Here is a 16,068-nt window from a genome sequence, read left to right as displayed (position 1 = left end):
ACTCCAGCCTGGGTGACACAGTGAGACAGTCTCAAAAACACAGTTTTCATTTAGCCTCTGGGACACCATCTTCTTTCTCCTATCCCCATGACCAACCCTGCTGTTTCTTTTTTTGGTTGTTCAAGCCCTAATTCTTGCCACTTTACTCCAAACTCGTACATCTAACTGCTTACTTGATACTTCCACTTGGATGTCTTGTAGGTACCTGAAATAGAACATAACCACAGCTGAACTCCCATTTCACATCCCGTATTTGTCCTGCTCTACTCAGACTCCTGGGTGTCTCTTGAATATACCAAAAGTGTGTAGGTACCTCAGAACCTCTACCTAGAATGTTTGTCTCCTAGACTACCATGTTTGCTCTCTCTTTTTCAGGTTTCTACTGAAATATTATCACTGCATATAACATTACTTTCACTCTTCCCTCACCGTACCATCTCTTTTATCCTGCTTCATTTTTCTTCACAGCACCTAGCAGTACCTGAAACACAGCAGTCAATATGTTGTGACATATATTTGTCTACATCCACTAAAAAGTAACTCTAAAATATCAGGGATTTTGAACAGAGACAGAACCACTATAGTGCTTAATATTGCTTGAATGAATGACAGCAGCACCCTCCCCTGAAAAAGCGTGGAATATTGAGACATGAAAAACAAAAATACAGGTGACACCTATGTATCTCCTTTAAATCTTGAACTTACTTGGGCTAAGTAAACCAGACCTTTATAAGGCAGACTTCCTTCTTTTTTTTTTTTTTTTTTGAAACAGAGTCTCTCTCTGTTGCCCAGGCTGGAGGGCAGTGGCATGATCTCGGCTTACTGCAGCCTCTGCCTCCCAGGTTCAAGCAATTCTCCTGCCCCAGCCTCCCAAATTCAAGCAATTCTCCTGCCTCCGCCTCCCAAGTAGCTGGGATTACAGGTGCATACCACCATGCCCAACTAATGTTTCATATTTTTAGTAGAGATGAGGTTTCACCATGTTGGCCAGGCTGGTCTTGAACTCCTGATCTTGGGTGATCCACCCACCTTGGCCTCCCAAAATGCTGAGACTACAGGCGTGAGCCACTGCACCCAGCCAGTATAAGGCAGACTCTGAAGTGCCTTCTCTGTTTTTCTTTGTTTATAAAATCATATAATTAATGTGAGTAGCTTTTCTGACTTTATCTATATAACATGAAATTTAAAAACTTCTAGGTTTTATCTAAATGTCAATTCTGTACTGCTTCTTATGGAAATTAACAAGCTTTACAGAACCTAGTCTGATATTATCATCTCTCCTGAACTAAAATGCTATTCAGATTATAACTAGAGCCCATAATTTTTTTTTTTTTTTTTTTTTTTTTTTTTGAGACAGATTCTTGCTCTGTCACCCAGGCTGGAATGCAGTTGTACAATCTCGACTCGCTGCAACTTCCACCTCCCGGGTTCAAGCGATTCTCTTGCCTCAGCCTCCTGGGTAGCTGTGACTACAGGTGTGAGCTACCATACCTGGCTAATTTTTGTAGTTTTAGTAGAGATGGGTTTGGCCACCAGGTTGGCCAGGCTGGTCTGAAACTCCTGGCCTCAGGTGATCTGCCCACCTCAGCCTCCCAAAGTGCTGGGATTACAAATGTGAGCCACAATGCCCAGCCCATAAAAAATTATAATAATTTTTTTAAAATGCAATTTTTGCTAGTTTCAATTTCAAAGTTACATAATCTATCTTGGCAAATTCTACAAAGCATTCACACTTTTGGTTCATTATATCTCCCTATGTTTATTATCTTCTAGTAGAGTAGACTGTGTGGATAGGGGGTAGGGGAGTGGTAGGTGGGAAGAAATTTGCAAGGTGAATGAGGGTAGGGGAAGAGATTTGGGAGAAAAGAGGTAAGTAAGCTTTCTTTTTCAGCTCACTGGCAGAGGGTTCCTTACGTTCATCAGTTTTTTTGAGTTCTTGTAACTGACAGACTGTTGTGATAGATTCTTTTTGTTTACATTTTTCAGGTTAGAGACAAGTCTACCTAGTCTGAGAGCTGCCAGTCATTCTGAAGTGATTTCATCTTGCTAGGTTCTAATTCAACATTCTACTTGAATGTAAGCTCCAGGAGGGCAGGAATTTTGACTACAGTTCATAGCTGTATTGCAACATCTGGAAAAGAACTTGGCACATAGTATTTAACAAATACCTCCTAATTAAAAACATGAAGGATATATTGATCTCAGAGCATAACTGGTTACTGAGATCAAGTATGGAGTTCTTATCCAAGGACTGTACTAAGGTCTGGTACTATGGAACCCCCAATTAAACAGTAATCATGGCTGGGTGCAGTGATTCACACCTGTAATCCCAGCACTTTGGGAAGCCAAAGTGGGAGGGTTAGTATTTTAGTTCAGGAGTCTGAGACCAGCCAGGGAAATAGTGAGATTTTATCGCTACGAAAAATAACAAAAAATCAAAAAATTTGCTAAGCATATAGCACATGCCTGAAGTTGCAGCTACTTCAGAGGCTGAGGTGGGAGGATTGGTTGAGCCTGGGAGGTTGAGGCTACAGTGAGCTGTGATCACATCACTGCACTCCAGCCTGGGCAACAGAGCAAGACCCTGTCACAAAACAAAACAAAACAAAACAAAACAAAAAATGGAACCCCAGCTTCAGTGTCTAGCACTGTGGCAGACTAAATGCCCTGAGTGACTCTTCCAATGGAAATCACCAAAATGCTGAATAAAACGATCTTTTAAAATGTACCGCTAAGGTGCTATAAAAATAAAGAACCCACAGACTTTAAAAAAGAAGTAAAAACAGGAACTCTGGACTAAGATGCAGTAGCAGACTTTTGGCTTCCATAACCTCTTGTCCCTGGCCTTACTCTAGTCAATATGTTGTATTACACTGAAAAAAAACAAAAAAACATTTTACAGGTGAAATTAAGGTTACTGATCAGCTGACCTTAAAATGGGGAGATTATCCAGGCTGACTTAATATAATTAGGAACCCTTAAAAGCAAAAGAATTCATGACATGTGGCAGAAAGGGGAAGTAAGAAAGATTCCAAATATAAGGAGGATTTGACCTGTCATTCCTGATTTGAAGATGGAGAGGACCATGAACAAGGAATGTGGGTGGACTCTAAACACCAAGAATGACCACCAGCTGGCAGCCAGGAAAATAATGGGGACCTCAGTCCTAACTGCAACAATCTGAATTCTGCCAACATGTCGGAGCATGAAAGTGAATTCTCCTCCACAGTCTTCGAATGAGAGTCCAGGCCAGCCAATACCCTGACTTTGACCTGTAAGTAGAGACCCAGGGGAGCCTGCCCAGGCTCTATCCTACAGAAGTGTGATACAATAAATAGTTGTTGTTCTAAACTGCTAACTGTAACAAAAGCAACAGGAAACTAATACATAAGGTAACTGAGTGAAGAAGCTAGCTTTTACCTTGAGAGTTTCTACTAAATCCTGGAGATCTTGAGCTTCACCTATAATGGATGCAGGATGTGAGAGGGACGGGAGCTATAAAATGCAGGCCCACTCAAGGTGGGGAATGTAACTGGAAACTCCTGCATAAAACTGGAATCTCAAAAGACTATACTCTCAATATAAGGATACACGGCAACTGAAAAAACATTCTGAAATAAATTTCAAAGCATATAAAACTTAACTAAATCTCCATGAAGTGAGTGATAAGAGTATAAATGGCAAAGTTATGAGATTTCTTTCTTTTTTCTCCCTATGTATTTATTCCATCTATATCTCAGTCCCCAAGTTAACTTTTAATACCTTCTCAAGTATAAGAACTACATAAATTTACTGTCACTTAAGAATAGGTACATCAAGACTATGTTTTATGACTTCATAAACACAGAAGGCAAAGAACTAAAGGCTGAAATTTTCAACTACTGCGAAATAGTTCATGGCAAGAAACATTCTGGAATTCAAGAACGAGAAACAGTGCTCTAAATGATCAAGCTAATTTTCAAAATATTCTTTGTTTTTTTGAGATGGAGTCTCACTCTGCCACCCACTCTGGAGTACAGCAGCGTGGTATTAGCTCACTGCAACCTTCACCTCCCGGGTCCAAGCGATTCTTCTGCCAGCCTCCCAAGTAGCTGGAATTATAGGGGTGTGCCACCATACCTGGCTAATGTTTGTATTTTTAGTAGAGATGGGGTTTCACCATGTTGGCCAGAGCCACTGTGCTGGGCCTAATTTTCAAAATATTTCTGAGGCACCAAGTAAAGTGGAAAAATCATATTAATTGAGACAGGACTGGTGATACATATCACTGTTTCTGACTATCTCTCTGTTATCTAGTAAAAAACATAAGTTAAAAAAATTAGGACTACTGAAATTCGGGATTTTTTTTTTTTTTTTTGAGACAGTGTCTCACTGATGCCCAGGTCAGAGTGCAATGGCGCAAACTGGGTTCACTGCAACCTTGACCTCCCAGCTCAAGCGATCCTCCCACCTCAGCCTCTTGAGTTGCTGAGACCAGAGGCGTGCACCACCATCCTAGGCCTTTTTTTTTTTTTGTAAATGAGTAGATCATGACAGGTCTTGCCATAATCCATGATGCTCAGACAGGTCTCAAACTCCTGGGCTCAAGCAAGCCTCCCACCTTGGCCTCCCAAAGTGTTGACATTGCAAGTGTTAGCCACCAGGCCTAGTCCTGAAATTCTTTTAGCTCTCTTTATGCATGAATCCATACATCATCACCACAAAAATCTCACTGCTACCAAGTATCTTCAAATCAATTAACCGTGTAGGTAATGATTTAGATGGTCTGAATTTAGAAACAAATCGATTCTCACCTTTTCTACAGCATGAGTAAAAAGCATACTGTCAGTTCTAAACACAAGCTATCTAAAACATATAGTATCTAAACATCTTTATTATATTTAGATCTGCATAAAACCGAAAGTACTTTATGCTCTCATCAAGACAGAAACAAATTAAGCAGAATTGGTTTTTCAAACCTGTTTTGATGTAAATATCTTCTCATATCTTCTGTTTTTTGAAATTCCCTAATGGCTACCGGCTTTATTGGTGAACCCTAGGACAAAGGACAGAAATAAATAAATTTAATATATTAATCCAGAAAACTGTGATTACACAGTTCACATGTGTCATTTAATCTGTATTTTACACTAAAAATATTTTAATAGACTCTTCAGATGTAAACTTTAAGTTTTAAAGCATCATATATACACTGCTGCTCTGATAAACAAAAATGTTGATAATCCAAAAATACTTACTTTATTTTACAAGAAAGTAGATTTTCTTCTTACTGTATTATATAAATTAAGGCGACCAAGCACAGTGACATGTACTGAATAATAAGATGTTACAACTGGAAAGGAACTGAATAGGTCACCAGTACAGACTCCCGTTTAGGACAGGAATTCCCATCTACCCTACCCTGGCTTTAGCTCAGTTACTCTTGAGTATTTCCAGTAATAGCAAGTTCACTGGGCATATTACATTTCTTTATTTATCCATCATAACAAATTGTCTCTTATCATACTCATACAAATATTCTTGAGTGTGTTGGTGAAATACCAAGATAAAACCAAAAGTAATTTTTATTTATGATAAAATACCATATTTAAAAGGAAAATATTATTGGCAATTTTACTTCTTTACGAACTGAAAAGTAAAATGTCATTTTCAAAAAGTATTACTGGGAAAAATTAAACTGGTTTAAAATACAGACCACACACTGAAATATAAAATCATAAATCAAAGGTAGAGGATTAACGGTTATCAAAGGAAAAATCTACAGAAGCAATACAATCTTGTTTCAACACCAAAAATAATCATTGAAATGGTTACTCATCAAGGGGAAAATAAGAAAATAACTTTTCCAAAAAGGATATCTATAAATCAAACATAAAAGTACCTATCACCTACCTCCAAGAAAAAGGCATATCCCATGTAACTAGAAACTTTTTGTGAGTTACTCCAAAGGGTTAACAACTATCTTAAGGTCTGGACATGAGATCCCATAGAATAAACTACAATTCTGCAACTCCAATGTGAAAATAATTTTTCTAATTTTAGTGAATATACCATTTTTAAATTATTGTTTATTTAGAGACAGAGTCTCACTATGTTGCTCAGGCTGGACTCAAACAATCTTGCTACCTCAGCCTCCCAAGTAGGTGAGATTATAGGAATGAGCCACCATGCCAAGCTGTGCCATTAAAAAAAAAAAAAACTAGGATGTTATATCAGTGACTTACCCTTACTATCCTAGCTTGTTGTTTTTTTCTTTTTTCTTTTTTTTTTGATACGGAATCTTGCTCTGTCACCCAGGCTGGAGTGCAGTGGCACAATCTTTGTTCACTGCAACGTCTGCTGCCCAGGTTCAAGCAATTCTCATGTCTCAGTCTCCTGAGTAGCTGGGATTACAGGCAGGCGCCATGACGCCCAACTAAGTTAGGTTTTTTTGTATTTTTAGTAGAGAAGGGGTTTCGCCATGTTGGCCAGTCTGTTCTCTAACTCCTGACCTCATGTGATCTGCCTGCTTCAGCCTCCCATGGTGCTAGGATTACAGGCATGAGTCACTGCATCCAGCCCCATCCTAGTTTTATGATACTGCAATTATCTAAAATTATTCTAAGAGGCCCATGAAATTTTCATGACAAAAAATTTCATACTGGCTTAATTAAAAAAAAAATCATACCCTATTCAGGAGAAATACCCTATGTATGTGACAAGTATTATAATAAAATTAAATAATAGTGTTTAAAATCTCACATAGGTTAGTTTTTAATAATCCATTTTTAGATAGTGTTCAGGTAGAAAAAAGATATTTCTTCACTGGTTGTTAAACCATTTAAAATAACATTGCCTCATCGTATTTTCAAAGATGCTAAATTTTATGAAAGCTTTATGACAAAGAAGTCATAAAGACTACCATACTAACAGGCAGACAGAATTTAAAAAACATTATTACAAAAGAGACAACATAATGAATTAAAGAAACATTATTATTTTTAATAGTACAATAGGCATTGTCACTGTTAGTAGAGATACTCCATTTATACAGCCTAAGTAACTGTAACACGATCAAAGAGAAAGACCAAGAGAAAAGAAAATGGATTCCTTGAAGGATTATAATATGTCATTGTTAATTTTAATTTTATTGCAAAATAGTTGCCCTTTGCTCCAGCAGGGAGGCTCACAGCCTGAATAAGAAGTAGTTTCATCAATCACTTGGTACACTGCTATCTCTGGGCTATAGGTCTTTGATTTATATAAGTTTACCCAACTTTAAATACAAAAATGTCTTCTGAATGCCAACAAAAAATACTGTATTCAAAAGTATTCAGATAGAAAGACCAAAGCCCCTTCTTTCTTTTTTTTTTTTAAAGAATGGTAATATTGGATGGGCATAGCAGCTCACACATATAATCCCAGCACTTTGGGAGGCCAAGGCCGGCAGATCACCTGAGCTTAGGAGTCCAATACCAGCCTGGCCAACATGGTGAAATCCTATCACTACTAAAAATACAAAAATTAGTCAGGCATGGTGGCGCATGCTTGTCATCCCAGCTACTCAGGAGGCTGAGGCAGGAGAATCGCTTGAACCCAGGAGGCAGAGGCTACAGTGAGCTGAGATTATGCCATTGCACTCCAGCCTGGGTGACCGAGTGAGACTCTGTCTCATTAAATGAAGAATAATACTCTACTACACGTCCTACTTGAAATGATTATTCTCTATTTCTTTTTTTTTTTTTTCCTTTTAGCTTTCTCAGACCAAAGAGGTTATTCTCTATTTCTAAAAGGCTAACACATCATTCTCTTAAAAGGACCCAAGTGTTTCTCAAATAACCACTGCCCAGAGTCTGAAACCAACTCCAGACATCAACATCACATCCACTAAAGTGAAGCCATTTTATTATGCTGACAAGATAGACTGAAGAATGCTATTCTATTTGAGACCCTTGGAGAATTGGCAAAGATTCTGTAGTGGGCTGAATGCACATTTGTTTTCTAAGGCAATTCAATGCTCCACTTAAGAGATACCCAAGAATTTTAATAGCAAATAATTTATATTCTGTGTGACTTAGCACAAAAGCTCCAATATAATTCAGCATATTATAAAAATTCTATGGTTAAGTTCCATGTTACCACAAAAGTCAATTTTTTTGGTTTAACTGTTAATTAATTACTGACCAAACTATGATTTATCAGTTAGTAAAAATAAAAAAGCAATAAAACAACAATGAAAAGCATCACTGTATTTTCCTTTGTATTTTCTTCGAAGGCCTGACAGTACTTACACTTTTTTTTATTCCTTCTGCAAAATTCTGGTTGTCTTGTTTGAAAAATAAACCTAAAGTCTACTTGAGACTACTGTCTGATTTTTCTGAATAAATCTGAAAAATTCAGTACTGAAAGTAGAAGTAAATATAATGAAGACAATTAGGCTTACGTCAAAAAATCACTGATGTAACAGAATTTTATACTACTATGAATTATTTTTACCAAGGAATGGCAACATATTTAGGCTTAAATCTATGTACTACCTCATGAGAGATTCGCCGCTGTTCAATATATGCCATAAACTGTGAACTAAGGCTGTCTGAGTCCGGTCCCTTGGGCTGTCTCACCTCGTCCTCTTCTTCCTCTGCAGTACAGCTGTCTATGTAGTCAATCTGATCCAGATCATGTTCCACTGTATACACCACACACACACACACACAGACACACACACACACACAGACACACACACACGAAAAAAACACACAAATTAGCCAAAAAAAGACATTTACTTATTTCCTTTTCCCTAAGATTTTCTATTTTGAAAATGGGAGGGATGACAAAAACTTTAAATTATGTAAGTCTCTTTTTAACCGTTTTATGTCCAAGGTAAATTATGTACGTCTTTATTTTTAAAAAATTTAATTTCATTTATCTTTTATGGTTTTTTTTGTTTTTGTTTTTGTTTTTTTTTTTTTGGAGACAGGGTCTTACACTGTCATCCAGGCTGGAGTGCAGTGGTGCAATCTCAGCTCACTACAACCTCTGCTTCCCAGGTTCAAGTGATTCTCATGCCTCAGCCTCCCAAGTAACTGGGGCTATAGGCATGTGCCACCAAGCCTGGCTAATTTCTGTATTTTTAATAGGGATGGGGTTTTACCATGTTGGTCACGCTGGTCTCAAACACCTGTGCTCAAGCGATACACCCACTTTGGCCTCCCAGAGTTCCGGGATTATAAACACGAGCCACTGCACCAGGCACATCAGTGTTTATTATTTAGTTCATGGCCACCCAAACAAATAGTCTCCAGAAAACCTCAGTCCTAGTTCACTAAAGAACATTGTAGTTGATGACAATTACTGAAATACATAGACCTCTAACATTTCTCTTTGGACAGCTCCTTACTGTTTTAAACACAGCAGTTTGAGTTTGTGAGACAAAGAGAAAAGACTAATTTTGTTTGTTTGTTTTGAGATACAGTTTCCCTCTGACACCCAAGCTAGAATGCAGTGACGCAATCTCAGCTCACTACAACCTCCACCTCCCTGGTTCAAGCGATTCTCCTGCCTCAGTCACCCGAGTAGCTGGGACTACAGATGCACACTGCCAGGCCCAGCTAATTTTTTGTATTTTAGTAGAGACGGGGTTTCACCGTGTTGCCCAGGCTGGTTGCTAACTCCTGAGCTCAGGCAATCCGCCTGCCTCAGCCTCCCAAAGTGCTGGGATTATAGGGATGAGCCACCTTGCCTGGCTAAGAAGACGAATTTTAAAGACTGAAAAGTGCATCTTCTTGTATAACTTCATGTTTAGGTTTGGGGCTTAATAATATCTCTAAGGAGATGGGAGGTGGAAAACCTAACATTCTCAACTCAAAAGAAAGTAAAAGGCCACAAAAAAAAAGAAGAGAAAAGAAAAGGTAGGAGTAAACTGAACTTGAAGAGAAAGAAATACTTTCTGACTACTATGTCCCTTCCTATAATTGCTGTCAAGCAAACACAAACAAAAAAGATCAGAACAAAGATTTTCCTATTTGGAAAATTATTTGCTAGAGGTCTGCAATGTAGGTAGTTATAATAGTTTATGGATGGGAAGGGATTCATTTGAGGAATTTTTTCTTCTCAAAATGCTTTGGGGTGAGGAGAAGTATACAAATAAGATTCAGTCACATCACTGTTCATCTGTTAAGTCTGAGAATACCCCACTATTTTTTTTTTTGAGATGGAGTCTTGTTCTGTAACCAGGCTGGAGTGCAGTGGCGTGATCTCGGCTAACTGCTTCCCAGGTTGTGGTTCAAGCAATTCTCCTACCTCAGCCTCCCAAGCAGCTGGGATTACAGGCACAAGCCACTGTGCTCAGCTAATTTTTGTATTTTTTAGTAAAGACGGAGTTTCGCCATGTTGGCCAGTCTGGTCTTGAACTCCTGACTTTGTGATCTGCCTGCTGTGGCCTCCCAAAGTGCTGGGATTACAGGCGTGAGCCACCGTGCCCGGCCAATTTTTAAGCTTTAAAGTAATAAAACAACTCCTTAAAATGGCACACTAGAAAAAAAAAAACGTGCTACTAAGATGGTTTCTCTGGAGACGCATTAAACGACAACCTGTTATTTTTATGATATTCTACAGGCTGCCTAAAAATCGCAACAATGAACTTGGAGAAGCCTATTTCTCAGTTCAGTCTTCTGGTTCAATTATCTATAAATAATCCTGTAAATGTAATTAATGTAAAATAAATTTTGAGTTATTAGTTTTATTAATAGCTACAAAGGATGGAAAGGTTATAAGTTTACATCCACATTAGAAACCAAGTACATAAACGCATTTTTTAATGTGCTAAAACTTGTCTGACTAAATAAATGGTTTATATTATGACCATTTCTGAAGAAAGCAACTCTACTTCTTCATACAATCTAGACCAGTATGGCCAAAGAGAAAAATAACGCAAGCCATAATGGTGAACCACATATGTCATTTAAATTTTCTAGTAGCCATATTTTTTTAAAGAAAAAAAAGTAGCATTAATTTTAATAATATATTTTATATTGCCCATATACAATGCTAAACATTACTATTTTATATGCTTTTTTTTCAAATCAAGTCTTCAAAATCTGACATGTATTTTATACTTAAATACATATCATTTGAAAAAAACAAATTTCTGTTTTATTTTTTTTGAGACAGTCTTGTTCTGTTGCCTGGGCTGGAGTGCAGTGGCACGATCTTGGCTCAAGCGATTCTCCTGCCTCAGCCTTTGCAGTGGCTGGGATTACAGGCATGCACCACTACGCCCTACTAAATTTTTTTTCTTTTATATTTTTAGTAGAGGCGGGTTTCGCCATGTTGTCCAGGCTGATCTCAAACCCCTGACCTCAAGTGATCTGCCTGCCTCAGCCTCCCAAAGTGCTGGGACTATAAGCATGAGTCACCATATCCAGCCCAAAAAAATCACATTTCAAATACTCAATAACCACACGTGGCTAGTGGCTACCGTACCAGCACAGATCTCAACATTATTTTTTTTTTGGGGGGGGGGGGTGGGAGGAAGGCAGAAAGGGAGGAAGGAAGGGATGAAGGAAGGAAGGAAGGAAGGGAGGAAGGAAGGAAGGGAGGAAGCGGCGAGGGAGGGAGGGAGGGAGGGAAGGGAAGGAAGGAAATCAAGCAATGAGAGAGACATTGCCGACCTGGATCTAGAGGTTTACAAGTTGATTTCTTTTTTTTGAGAGAAGGAAAGAAAAAAAAAATAAATAAGTAAAGGAGAGGAAGAAAGAGGAAGAGAAAGAGGGAGAGTAAATGGAAATAATGCTTTATTTTGAAAAAAATTGGGTATTAATGATGGCCAATCAATGTTTCATTTAAGCTTATGAGTAGGTGTGATGTGGTATTGACAAGAATGTATATTTTGTGTATTTGAAGTGGAGAGCTCTATAAATATTTATTGTTTACCTGTTCCGGATCTGAGTTCGAGTCCTTGATATTCTTATTAATTTTCTGTCTCATTGTGTCTAAGTCTCTATGTATCTGGGCGTTAGGATCGTTAGCTCTTGTTGCATTGATCCTTTTACCACTATATCTTTGTTGCTTTAAAATCTATTTTATCTGATACAAGAATTGCAACTCCTGCTTTTTATTTATTTATTTTTTTTTTTGCTCTCCATTTGGTTGGTAAATCTTTCTCCATCCCTTTGTTTTGAGTCTTTGTGTATCCTTGCATGTGAAACAGGTCTGGATGTAACATGCCATTGGGTTTTGGCTGTGTCTTTTGATTGGGGGATTTAGTCAATTTAAATTTAGGGTTACTGCCATTTGATGTTGACTGGCTGTTTTATCCATTCGTTGGTGTAAATTCTTCTTTATGTTGGTGCTCTTTACTTTTTGGTGTATTTTTAGAAAGGCTAATATTGCTTGTTTCTTTCTGTGTGTAATGCTTCTTTCAGAAGCTCTTGTAAAGCAGGCCTGGTGGTAATAAAATCTCTGAGTTCTTGCTTGTTCATAAAAGATTTTATTTTTCCTTCAGTTGTGAAGCTTAGTTTGGCTGGATATGAAATTCTGGACTGAAGGTTCTGTTCTTTGAGGATGTTGAATATCGGCCCCCACTCTCTTCTGGCTTGTAGAGTTTCTGCTGAGAGATCTGCTGTAAGTCTGATAGGCTTGCCTTTGTGGGTAATCTGACCTTTCTCTCTGGCTGCCCTTAGTATTTTCTCCTTCGTTTCAACCCTGGTGAATCTAACGATTATGTGCCTTGGGGTTGCTCTTCTTGAGGAATATCTTTGTGGTGTTCTCTGTATTACCTGGGGTTGAATGTTGACCTGCTTTGCTAGTTCAGGAAAATTTTCCTGAATAATATCCTGAAGGGTATTTTCCAGCTTGGATTCATTCTCTCCGTCGCATTCAGGTACACCTATCAAATGTAAATTTGGTCTTTTCACATAGTCCCACATTTCTTGGAGACTTTGCTCATTCCTTTTTATCCTTTTTTCTCTAATCTTTTCTTCACGTTTTATTTCATTAAGTTGGACTTTGACCTCTGATATCCCTTCTGCTTGAACAATTCGAGTATTTAAACCTGTGCATACTTCTCGGAGTTCCTGTATTGTATTCTTCAGTTCCATTAATTCACTCATACTCCTCTCTAAGTTGTCTATTCTCAATAGGATTTCATCAAACCTTTTTTCAAAGTTCCTAGTTTCTTTACGTTGGGCTACAACATGGTCTTTTAACTCACCGAAGTTTGTTATTATCCATTCCTTGAAGAGTGATTCTGTCATCAGGATGAGCTCGTTCTCCATCAAGCCTTGTTCCATTGTTGATGTGGAACTGTGATCATCTTTAGAGGGAGAGGCGTTCTGACTTTAAGTATTCTCAGCTTTTTTACGCTGGTTTCTTCCCATCATTGTAAATTTATCCTCCTGTCGTCTTTGAAATTACCAACTTTCAGATTAGGTCTCTTGAGTGGATGTCCAGGTTGTTAGTTCCCAGGGCCAGAGCAGCCGCGTTAAAACTGATGGTGCTTTTCTGCCCAGGATTCTCCTGTCTGGCTTCCTTCTTGTGTCCGTAGTAGGTGACTCTGCCTTCCCGGGGCTCCAAACCTCGGTCAGAAGGGGAACCGGTCCCATTTACTCTGCGCCGAGCGCTGCCGCACCGAGGTACTGTCGCAGCCGCTGAGCCGGGCTCTGGTGTCGTGCTGGGGGCCGGTGCCGGTCCTCCGAACCTGTTTACTCTGCTCCGAGAGCTGCCGCGCCGGTGGAACCGCTGCGCCGGCCACGAGAGTCGCGCTGGCCACCCATGTGTTTCCTCCACTGGGGGATCTTGTGCTCCGTGAGCGACCAGAATTTGTCTGAAAGTGTGGCGTCCTCTAGTTCTCAGCGCCTTCCCTGAGAGCTGCAATCCTGGGATGTTAGCGATCGGCCATCTTGGATCGTTCTTCCCAGATCTCAACATTATTTTAAGTCTTAAACTGATAGGGAAAGATGTCTCATATGACACAGAAAAATTTAAAAGAAAACTACTGAAATGTAAATGAAATGATAATGACAGGAGTAAAGAATACAAGATGGCAAGGAAGGCCCGGAGTGGTGGCTCGTGCCTGTGATCCCAGCACTTTGGGAGACCAAGATGGGTGGATCACCATATCAGGAGATCGAAACCATCCTGGCCAACACAGTGAAACCCCATCTCTACCAAAAATGCAAAAATTAGTTGGGTGTAGTGGCACGCTCCTGTAATCCCAAGTCCTCGGGAGGCTGACAGGGGAATCACTTGAACCCTAGAAGGCAGAGGCTGCAGTGAGCCAAGATCGCGCCACTGCACTCCAGCCTGGGTGACAGAGTGAGACTCTGTCTCAAAAAAAAAAAAAAGATGGTAAGGAATAGGACAGGTAACCATTTAATTGAAATCATCACTAATAAATGAAAGCTCTCCTTGGATAAGTAATCGATTTCTGGAAAATCAAAGTCATTTTCTTATAACTGGCCCTCAAAATTTAAACATTAAATTAAACATTAAATTCAAACCAATTCAAACAATGCAGAATAGAATGTGAAAATCAAGAGTCTGCTTCAGAAGTATAAGCAAGTAGAAAGAGCGTTCCTTGCTAATGAACTACAAATTTTTTAATGTCAGAATAAGGAAAACTGAGATTCAGATGCCCTTAAAAAGCATCTGATAATTCCAGATGAAGAAAAGGTAAACACTAAAATAACAAAATGCACAAAGTCCTAGAAGAGATCAAATAATAACCATAGCAAGAATCTTAAAAAGGGAGAATGTACTTCAAAAGGTTGTGGTTAAATCAAGATTAACAAAGATCTACTCCAGGTGTGCTATCTCTAATAAAGTTTCCTTCCACAATGAAAACAAGGGGGAAATAACACTGTGTTTTAACTCTAAAACTGAAATCGAAAATCGTCGTTTCATCCTAATGGAAAATAATTTTTTTCAATCATATGTGAAAAGAAGTCTTTAAAAGAAGAGTGAAGAAGCTATAGACAAAGAACAAAAGGAGTGGGTGTGAAAAAGACAACTTTAAAAAGTTAAATGATTACAAACACTTCATATGTCACTGGAATCATGTTTAATTTACCTCCACCATTTGTTACTACTAAACTGCCCCGATTCTCTTGGTACTGGCTTTCTCTTCGTAGTCTTTGTTCTTTAGTAATCTCTGCTACTCGAAGAGGCAGATCTGAAAATTCATCTGTAGGCTTAAAAAAGAAGCAGAAACATTAAAAACAATCATTTTAGAGCATGGTGGCTCATGCCTGTAATCCATGCACTTGGGAGAACGAAGCAGAGGGATCACTTGAGGCTAGGAGTTTAAGACCAGGATAGGCAACATAGTGAGACCATGTCTCTTCAAGGGATTTAAAAATTAGCTGGGTGTGCTCACGCATGCCTGTAATCCTAATACTTGGGATATTTGACGTGAGAGAATTGCTTAAGCCTAGGAGTTCAAGGCTGCAATGAGACAGGATTCCACCACTGCACTCTAGCCTGTGTGACAAAGCAAGATCCTATCTCAGGAAAAAAAAATCTGGCCTGGTGTGGTGACTGTTGCCTATAATCCCAATACTTTGGAAGCCCAGGAGTTTGAGACTAGCCTGGGCAATACAGGGAGACCCCATCTCTAAAAAAAAAAAAAAAAATTATTTAGCCGGGCATGGTGGCATGAGCCTGTGGTCCCAGCTACTCAGGAGGCTGAGGTAGGAAGAATGCTTGAGCCAAGGAGGCTGAGGGTGCAGTGAGCCATGATCGCGCCACTGCACTCCAACCTAGGTGACAGAGCAAGACTGTCTCAAAATATAAAAAAGATTCATGACTCCATAAATCTGTATATACAAATAAATTTAAAATATCCACATATGTATCTGTATGGATACAGCCACATTTATGAACCCACCCACCAAGACATACAAACACAAGTAATTCCAAATTTCAAGTGGGATGTGGTCTAAAATTAATTTGCTTTTGATTCCCAATAGGTTATTAGTCTTGCTAACAAAAGTTTATTAATAACTCAATGCATAGCTAAAATATTACACATAAGTAATTTTTCTTTTTTTTTCTTCTGTGGACATAGTAATTTTTAAGAGCAGAAAACATAAT

The 16,068-nt window shown here is 38.8% G+C and overlaps 1 protein-coding gene across 50 annotated transcripts in view; it reads right to left on the bottom strand.

Annotated features, from left to right (window-relative positions):
* Nucleotides 1–16,068, bottom strand: part of LRCH3 (leucine rich repeats and calponin homology domain containing 3) — a 105,922-nt gene that overhangs the window by 39,948 nt on the left and 49,906 nt on the right. For 34 of the 50 annotated variants that reach the window (XM_035278642.3, XM_054247241.2, XM_078354883.1 and 31 more), the window contains 3 exons: nucleotides 15,047–15,167; nucleotides 8,517–8,665; nucleotides 4,959–5,035 (listed from right to left, as the gene is read on the bottom strand). In XM_035278642.3, the coding sequence (XP_035134533.1) occupies nucleotides 4,959–5,035; nucleotides 8,517–8,665; nucleotides 15,047–15,167 (347 nt within the window). The remainder of the gene's footprint in view (nucleotides 1–4,958; nucleotides 5,036–8,516; nucleotides 8,666–15,046; nucleotides 15,168–16,068) is intronic. The other 16 variants (XM_008984134.4, XM_002759778.6, XM_078354879.1 and 13 more) reach the window with 1 other exon arrangement.

The sequence above is a fragment of the Callithrix jacchus genome, chromosome 17 (assembly GCF_049354715.1).
Source record: "Callithrix jacchus isolate 240 chromosome 17, calJac240_pri, whole genome shotgun sequence".
NCBI lineage: Eukaryota > Metazoa > Chordata > Mammalia > Primates > Cebidae > Callithrix > Callithrix jacchus.
The sequence above is the reverse complement of the archived record's forward strand: the minus strand, read 5'-3'. Positions and strand labels throughout refer to the sequence as shown.